This window comes from Gigantopelta aegis, chromosome 8 (assembly GCF_016097555.1).
Source record: "Gigantopelta aegis isolate Gae_Host chromosome 8, Gae_host_genome, whole genome shotgun sequence".
Classification (NCBI taxonomy): Eukaryota; Metazoa; Mollusca; class Gastropoda; order Neomphalida; family Peltospiridae; genus Gigantopelta; species Gigantopelta aegis.
The window spans coordinates 61452626-61462613 of NC_054706.1; the positions used below are offsets into that span (position 1 = coordinate 61452626).

General features: G+C 37.1%; 1 protein-coding gene across 1 annotated transcript in view; it reads left to right on the forward strand.

The window, feature by feature from the left end:
- LOC121378818 (bone morphogenetic protein 1-like) overlaps positions 1–5066 on the forward strand; it is a 69309-nt gene extending 64243 nt beyond the window's left edge. Inside the window, exons 16-18 of the mRNA XM_041507146.1 lie at positions 595–772; positions 1308–1380; positions 1872–5066. Coding sequence (XP_041363080.1) covers positions 595–772; positions 1308–1380; positions 1872–2036 — 416 coding nt within the window. The 3' untranslated portion in view covers positions 2037–5066. The remainder of the gene's footprint in view (positions 1–594; positions 773–1307; positions 1381–1871) is intronic.
- Positions 5067–9988: the final 4922 nt, after the last annotated feature.

A 9988-nucleotide genomic window follows, 5' to 3' on the forward strand; every position in this document is an offset into this window, starting at 1 on the left:
TCACTTTGGTAATGTCGATAAAAGCTGGTTTGTGGAATAGGTCTTATAAATATAGTTCTTTAAAATTTGTATGGATTACGTGAACACTGACATTTGACATGTTTTTTATGTCAAAGTTTTATGCTTGGTTTCGCATCTGCTATTATGTCACTAAAAGGAGACTTTTTTCTACTTTTTTTTTCATTATGTTGTTTGCTTTTCAATTAAAAAGTATTGGTTTGTATTGTCTTACAAATATATTTCTTTGTTGACCAGTGTAGATCCGTAAAATTTTATCTTTCAAAGAATTTGATGACAAATTAGTGTTAAGGTGTCTGTATAGGTTATAGTGAAACCTGCAGTGACAGGCCGTTGACTGATCTATTCTTATAATTAATCGTATGTAGTAAAACATGTTCTGATCATTTTTTTTAAATCCATCACACCTTGCATTATATGGCACTGATTATTTTTACTTCATCTCCAAGCGTTCCTACTGTACAAATACATTTATTAGATCGATCTTAGCTAAAAACAACGATTTCCATTGTACTTTTAAATGTAATTTCCACTTACACAATTTGATAACTTGTGTGTTTGTTTCTGGAAATTCAGTTTGTGGCGCAACTCTCATAGCTTCTGCGACTGCGCAGAAATTCTACTCGCACGCCAAATATGGTGACCACAATTATGACAACCGAGTGGATTGTCAGTGGAGGATCCAGGTGAAGAGTGGATTCCGGATTAGACTGAGGTTCCAGGCATTCCAGGTAGAGGACGAGACAGACTGTGGGTAAGTCAAACAATGTTCAAAACAATGTATTGTGGATTTACTAGTGATTCGATCAGCGTTCTGGTCTGGTGTGTCTGTTAGCCAAAGACAGAGAATAAAACAAGATTAGAATTTTCGGAATTTTGCTACCCATCTACTCCAAGTATAATATGATTTACCTTCCTTACTATGTATTTAAAAGGAGAAACCTCATAAAGCTTTAAACATTACAAATTAAAAATATCTACTTTGTTCTCCAGCGATTTGTGGAATCAACCATAGCTTTGCCAATGCCCTTTCGATACGATTTTGAACACGATAACTGTTTTTGTCATTCACGTTAATGAGATTCGTAATTATAAATCCCATAAATTGTTTCCCCTAAGCAACTTGCATCAGGTAATTGATGGTAGTGCCTTCCTCCCACCCCAGCCCTCCTCTTCGTGTCCCTATTCACCTAAAGTTTTGATGGATACTAATTTAATTATTGATGTTGTCGTTTAGGACAAAGATTTAGTGTGTGTCGTGTTCTTAATTTCAACGTTTTCTTTTGTAGGTACGACTCGGTCCAAGTGTTTGATGGTTACGACGATTCGAGTGTACAGATTGGAAAATACTGTGGATCTTTGGTAAGTAAAATTTGTTAAAATCTTTCATTTCTTCATATTCGTGCATAACTATTGAGAAAAGTAAAAGCCAACCCAAGAACTTAATTAGTACACATATTAAAAACACCCCTATTGTGCTTAGGTGTTAATCAGATGACAAAACATAAAGCATATCAAGAAATTGATTAGTAAAAGCACGCCTATTGTAGCTTTGATGTTTAAAATCATCAGTTTTATCAAGTTTCTATACACGGTAATCTATGTTCCTGCATGTCAGGTTCTTTACTTGCTCAAATGATCCCCAATGCAGTAAAATATTTCAACATCATTAATATTTTCATCATATTTCATCAGTCAAAATATTGACATCTGTAAGAAACGTAAACCAAGCTAGTAAGTCATATATTGGGTGGGACAAGGCAGAGCAAAGCAGACCAAGGTAGGACAGAGCACAACTGTAAAACCTATACTACATGTGTATAATTATGATTTCTTTGTTGTTTTTTCTTCAGATTCCTGAAGACATTATTTCATCAGGAAGTGAACTGCTGGTCCGCTTCAAGTCAGATGATACACTGAACACCAAAGGATTTTATGCATCATATGTGATGGCTGACCCAGAGTCTCACAACTTTGAATCTGGCAAGGAAGTAGACTTGGAAACGAACTTTGATTAACAGCAGACTTGGAGGTGCGATGGGAATATGTTTTGGTTTTACCATCAAAGACCAGATTCTTAAGCTCATGCTACCTACTAATGGTAGCTTATTTTAAAACATGAAACCACTGCCATTGTGATGTGTAACTGTGATTTACAAAGCCACACGCAAACTGACGAGGCAATGGCGTTAGCAGTTTCTGTGTTTCTTAGTATTTAGATATTCGACAATACATTATGAAGAGTATGATACAATATAAAGAGCATGATAAAATGTCTTTAGTGATGATACTAAGGCATGGTCAAATGACATAGATGTCATCTGCTGAGTGAGGGGGATCAAGTGTAACTACAGTATTTATGCATGACTAAACATAATTTATATGTGTGAAAAGCAAAACGTAAGAGTTGTTCACTGAACTGCTGTCTCTTGATAGCTCTGTTTGATACTTAGACTAAGCTATGAGAATGACTACTAGTGTTTGTTGATAATGGAGATAATGAACGAAGAACCATTTGTTGCAAATCTTGTCAACTGTGTTTTTTATATCCTGTTTGACACAGGTTTTTTGTATAGTCATATTACAATGTTGAATAAGATTATTAAAAAAATGAAATTAACTAAATACGAAAAACTTAATTTAGTAGTTAACGAATATGGTGTCACGAGATATCCCAAAAAACCCAGGACTGTTCTCTATACACCTTTTAACACAATCTGATTTAAGTGCATTCGTGTTCGTTTTTATAGTACAATGAATCAATGTATAATCTTGGATTTGCTATGGTATAATACAAATGTGTAAAGACGTTCATAGCCTTCCCCTTGTTACCCCCATTGAGCCCATATTACTGCTTTATACAGCAGAATGAGGGTTTCTGCAACATAGATAAATATTTTTCACTTGACAAAACAGAAAAATTACTTTGGTGTTATTTTGGTCATTAAGTCAAAGTCGTAGATGGGATAATTAATGTCTGCACAATCAGTGACACATTTAATATGTTTAAAGAAAGAAGAGTCTGGTTGGTCTCGCCAAAGGGAGAAGAAATAATCAAATAATGCAGGTCTAGGTTGTTGTCATATGTTCTGTAAAAAACGTTTAAATGTTGAGGGGTTATGAATATGACAGGAGATAACTTCGTCTCCCCGTGCCCAATTTACCATGGTAGCTAGCTGTGTGTATTTTTGTACTTTCATGTCATTATAAGAACAAAATAATTAACTTAGTCTATACGTTCTTATAGTTTTTCATTGTTAGCTTAGTTCTCCAGAAATAAAATAAAACATTTACTGTACATAACTTTTTATACCGCAAACCTGACCGAGACACACCAAACGTTGGTTCTTCTGCTTGGACTTTGTATAGGATACGTTAGTCCCAGGCCAGGCCATTGGCCATGCAAGAGATCGGACCTCAGACAGACATGCCTGAAACGTGTGGTATATGAGCACGGTAATAGAGTTTTCAGTTGATTTGTATAGGACAGAATATAATGGTAGATTGTCCACGAATGAACTGGTTCTGCATGCCATGATATCTGTATAGATTAGGGTCCCAGTTGCAATGGGTGTCTGTCAGACTGTGTTCCCATGATGGACTTGCTTGGTTTCTATTTCAGGAGTTGACAGTAGGGTAAAGTTTTGAAAACTGAAAATAAGCACAGATATAATCTATTGGAACTAGCAGTCGCATTTGCAGTAGATCCATTAACTTCCGGTCAAAGTTTAAAAGATTCCATATGCATTTTTGGAAGTTATTGTTGTTTTTCATTTGTTGTAAATATATAATGTTTTCTGTATTATTAGTAGAAGTACAATAGTGAATCCTTTTATTTGATCGTATGACACATGCATTTAGCACGTTAAAAATAATTTTACTTGCTTGTTTTTTATGAGGTTTTTAAAACATTTATTTTAATACTGCTTTCTCTAGAAATTAATAATTGGGCAGTTTACTTTTTGACATACAACTGTACTGCAGTGATTATTTGTGTTACATTAATGCAAGGTATTGAGAAACATTCAAAGACAATCACCAATGCCGCTGATAAAAAGAATATATATCTACCTGAAGACAATCATGATATTCTAAAACATTACTAATTTTTGCATATAATATCTAAAAATCAAGAATACCATTTTCATCGAACGAGTCCGTGCTTATAAAATTGTTAGAGTCTAAACTCAAATATTTAATGACGTCACATTCATGCAATTTGCATGCGTTTAATATTAGGATCTGTAAAAAAAACCCAAAAAAAACAAGAACATTATCTCAAAAACGAGGTAAAAGAAAATATATTTCAGTTGTTGTTGATGATGTTTGTTTTTCAGCCCCGACTGCCAATTAAATAAAACAAATAATTAGTGATTTGTCCTTACTTGTATTTAAATAATATTTGTTATCATAGTCACTGTTGTTCTAAAAGAAAACAATGAATATGCTTGAACCCAACAGATAAGTAAAAATCGTCAATACCAACAGTGGATTTGACTGTGTTTCTCCAGCATTTAAAACAAAACGGTTATAATGAATACATTTTAAATATTAAAATCCTACCGACTGATCAGCCATCATGATAGTGGGTCGGATATTAGCAAATATGTTTCTAAGGATAGTCTTTAGTTGTTGTTTTTTATCTGACACAGTACATCGAGTTTTATCAGATAGTATAATAGTACTGTTCGTATTTATAGTCACATATGGTGAGTCGATTTTTGACTTATCATATTTAGATTACTGTTTTATCCTTACCTATATAAATATATATATATATATATATACACACAGTATTTTAGTGCAGTTGCAATAAAAGATTTTAAATGCAATAACTTGAATAAAATGTGGTTTTTTATTGTTAAAAACTGTTGTATTAGCAAGGATGTTTTTTTATATATATATATATCTATTCGTCCAGATGTGTGAATACACAATTATGCAGTACGGGGTACAGTTATGCGTTAAAATCTACGAGACTTGTGCTTGTTCGTTTAGATTTCTCCTTCTCTGCATAATGTCCAATAAAAACACGTTCTTAAAATGTATGTCTTCTTCTGTTGTGTCTGCGTGCCTTCTTTATATATACTGATGAAAACACACATCGGAATATACAGATTTACTATTTACTGCAACCAAAACCTGTACATACCCTATCGGTTCCGTGTTATTGGCAGTGAATACCATATTACTTGCATTCAATTCCACGTTATATAAATATAGAATACTAAACGAGCTTGCCAGTCATACCATTTTTTATGAAATGAGTGAACAGTTTTGCTATTTGCCGAGCGAAAGCGAGACAGATACCAATACTGTTCACGAGACCTACTACACGAATTGGGTCTACGTTGAGATCTACGTTACGCCAATATTACACTAGTTAAAACTGAGTGATTGTTACGTCATGAGCAATATCTTACACTGTTCACGAGTTTCATAAAAATGGTATGACAGGCAAGCTAGTTTAGTATTTTATTTATTACAAACCAACTGCTAACAAGCCCCAACGTAAAAGTAAGCAGATTTCGAGATCTACTACACGTTAATTTTCTACGAATTGGGTCAGTAAGTGATCTACGTTACGCCAATATTACACTAGTTAGATACTGAGTGATTGTTATGTCATGAGCAATATCTTACACTGGTGTGTAATAATAATTTGCATTTTATACAAGCATAATTACTCGGCAGTGAATTAAATTTGGTCTAAAAAAAAAAACACGTGTTCACTTATTTTCCCCCAGCAGTATATCTATTAGATGTCAACCTGTTAGAAGTGTTATTTCGTTTAATACACCAATCATTAAAAGTATCAAACGTCGGAAGCTGGTCCAGGTGACAATAACATTTTAGAGGAGAATCAGTTCTCTAACTCAATATGGTAAATAATTAATAGTTAATAAAGTAGGAAGAGAAACCCGATTACACCAGATACATTGATTATGTCATAGGATTTAACGTGCACATTCAGAGCAAGCTGTTGTAGCGCACGCCTGTCATGGGCGCAGGTTTATTAATCATCGGCTATTGGATGTCAAACATTTGGTAATTTAGACATATAGTCTAAGAGAGGAAACCCGCTACCTTTTTTTTTCCATTAGAAGCAAGGGATCTTTTATCTGCACAATCCCACAGACAGGATTGTACATGCCACGGCCTTTGGTATACCAGTCGTGGTGCACTGGCTAGAACGAGAAATAGCCCAATGGGCCCACGACGGAGATCGGTTTCTAAACAGTGCATGCATAAAACAAAATGGAAGATGCGGGACATATCCCAGTAGTAAAGCGTGTTTCTCATGCGCGATCAGTCTAGGATTGATCCCCGCCGTGTGTGTGTGGGGGGTGGGGGGGGTGGAGGGGGGTGGGGGGCTTCCATTGATATTTCTCGTTCCAGCCAGTGCTCCAAAATTAGATTCCTTGCATCCAATCAAATAGAGTACTCTATGCAGGAGCGCCGGATCTGGGGCGACAGATGCAGTAGTTGCTTCCCCAATATTACAGCAGGATTTTTTTAAATTATTATTATTGTTTTTGTTTTTTTAATGTTTTTTTATTGGGGTTTTTTTGTGGATAATTCTTACTTTTCCTTAGATCATCAAAATGTCCGCTATAAGTTTGTTTATTAGTACAAGTCAGTGGACGCTACGTATAACAGCAAACTCGTGTGTAAATGTTGGCTACAATAACCATGTATCGTAGAAAATAAGCTCATCCCTTGCAGCAAGAGAGGGACAGCCTCCCCCCCCCCCCCCCACCTACCTCCTCCGCCACCCCAATGTCAAAGTTCTTTCGACGCCCCTGACATGACGTGGCGGCAGCGGGTTTCCTCTCCCATTTTGACGGGCGGGACGTTCCCCAGTGTTAAAACGCTCGCCTGATGCGCTGTCTGTGTAGGATCGAACCTCGTCGGTGGGCCCATTGGGCTATTTCTCGCTCCAACCAGTGCACCACGACTGGTATATCAAAGGTCGTGGTATGCTCTATCCTGGGGTAGTGCATATAAAAGATGTCTTGCTAGTTATGGAAAAATGTTGCGGATTTCCACTCTAGCACTATGTCAAAATACCAAATGTTTGACATCGGTTATTAATAAATCAATGTACTCTAGTTATGTCGTTAAACAAATATGTATGACCATTATGTGTGCAACCATATACTAGTAACCGTATTTAAAATGCGTTGAGTGCATCTAAAACATTTCGGGCCGAATTTACGAAGCCTGTTTTTCTTTTAAAATGCAGGCGTTTAAAGGTTTAAAATGTATGTAGTTCCACGCGTGTAAGACAGGCGTTTAAAGGTTTAAAATGTATGCAGTTACATGCGTGTAAGACAGGTGTTTAAAGGTTTAAAATGTATGTAGTTACACGCGTGTAAGACGTAAACGGGCTTTGTAAATTCAGCCCTTGTTCTTTAAAACAAAATAGATGGAACAAATTGTCCATGTGAGATGTAATTTGCAACAAAAAAATAATAATAATAATAATAAAACACTTGGCACTGAAAGGTAGGGACTCAGTACTTTATAGCTTTTTGCGCATTTGATGTTTGTCACTGGCGTTACATTACTGTGAAGCTATTTTGTAAATTAAATAACAATGGTACGTTCTTACATCATGTTCAAAATTGTATGCACAATAGTTAACGGGTAAGAGACCATTTATATTACGAGAGTGCAGTGGCGGATCCAGCGTGAAATCGAGCAGGGGTCACAACGAGGCTGTGAAGCTGTGAAGCTGGGGTTTTTAATATTGTCATAAATGGCAGGGACGGATGCAGGATTGTTCAAGGTAGTGAGTGCAATGCTTAAAATGGGCATCTACAGTATTCAAAAGTTAACTAACATGTATTATCTCAATAGTAATCATGGTCCAAACTAAAATACAATAAATGCATTATTCTTATCTTCCAATTTAGGTGGGGTGGGGGAGTACGTGTTTTTCCAACACCTTCCTCTTGGATCTACGCTTGCGGTCCTTCAGGAGCACTTCGTATGCTTAACCTGATGCAACAAATTGAATTGTGGGTGACACCTCTCCCCCCCCCCCCCCCACCACCACCACCACCCAACCCACCACCACCCCGCAACACAATATATAAAATACTGGCTACGCCAATGCCTACGCTCCCCACTTCCTACTACGTCGGTCCTGATAAAGAAATAAACAATCAATCAATCAGTCACTTACCTTTATTGATACAGGCCTAATCACTCAACATTTGCAGTAAATATTGGAACAGAACAGCACAGTAGTTAGATGTTGTCATATATGACCATGCATAGATATGTTATATTTTTATACATTTAAAGTAAATATGATTATAAATGTCAAACGGCGATCTTTTCGCACATTTCTGAAGTTAAATTATATTCAGACGAATGTGCGTAGTATCGCTTTGATATCAATAAGCATATTAAAACGTTATAGCATTGTTGACGTTACGTCAAAGGTCAGGTCAGGTCATAGGGTTTAACCTGCACATTCAGAGCAAGCTGTTGTAGCGCACGCCTGTTATAGGCACAGGTGTCGACTGACGCTGGCTCTTTCGTCCAGGGCAGGAAAAGGTTTGGGGTGGGTGGTCTGTGGGGACCGCCCGCGTTTGGCAAGTGCAAGAGAGCACAAGCAGCCCGACCTGTAGCCAGAACCGATTTATTCTAGTAGCACATGTAGCACGTGCTACGGGACCCGCGTTTTAGGGCCCTCGCGGTTATGTGTACATTTATTTTACACAGGTCATTTCGCCCCTCTCCCCGAGAGGGTTGCAAAATATATATCCCCGCTGTTATTTGTGTTACAGGCCCTCTCGAATCCTTAAACCGGCTCTGCCTGTAGCCCGAATACTCTGACGGTAAGAGAGCTAGACGGACATTTGGACAGTTATCAACGCTCTCTAACCGTCAGAGACCAACCTATATAAATTCTGCGCAATCTCTGCCTACCAACTACAACAGCTTGTTCTGAATGTGCATTTAAAACCCCATGACATGACATCTGCCTACCAAACGGTAGTCAAAGATTCCCGCTCTCATACAACACCAATCCTATGTTTGACGTCAGCTACCTTTACATTAATAATTCTCGAGTTCCTTGATTTAAAAAGTTCACATAATAATCACTAAAATATACACACTATAGGAAGAAACCCGACAGCACCCCCTTTCAATAATGTTCCAGTTAAATACGCAGTTGCTGGCGGATTATGTAGCTACTGTGCAACGTGAATGTAAACTACTAGTATTTAAGAGTCCCATAACTTGTGACCCATAACGTTCTCTGCGATGTCATAAAAGTACAGTAGCCTATTATTAGCCCGAGTACTCTGCCATTTTCAGGGTTCTCACGGACCCGGTGTCCAGGGTCCCTGATGCAGCGATCATGGATGGGACGCACCATATTGCATACACGTGCGTCCCTGTGGACGCAGTATATTTTTATTTTTATTTAACTTCAATACGATTTTTTTTTTTTTTTTAAACATCTAAATTTACTGTAAAGTAAATCGGCAACATTCATAAAAATTCTTGGAAATTAGTGTTAATTGGTACAATCAGTTGGTCACTCCAGAAAGTCGCCCTCATCAATGCACCCACTTCGTGAAAATGAACTCAACCATGTGACCCAGATTTACAACATTAACCGGTACGACAAAACATAACTAATAAAAAGTAAAACTTGTTGTCGCTAGTAATCAAACATTTAATATAAAAAATGCAACATGTCTTAAACAGTATTTCATTTTATTTAATCGCGTTTTCTAGCTTTACGACAAGCAGCTGGCAATACACTACTGAATAGTAGACTGGCCATGTGGACATGCAAACAGCACTTATTCACACCGTGAGGCGGATCAGCTGAACAAAACTGGTTGAAAATGTTTGGTTCTAAAAAATTTCTTGGAAAAAAATTCTTTCGCAAATTTTTTCGCCAAACCGAAAATTCTCTACCCGTCATCTCTCTCCCCCTCTC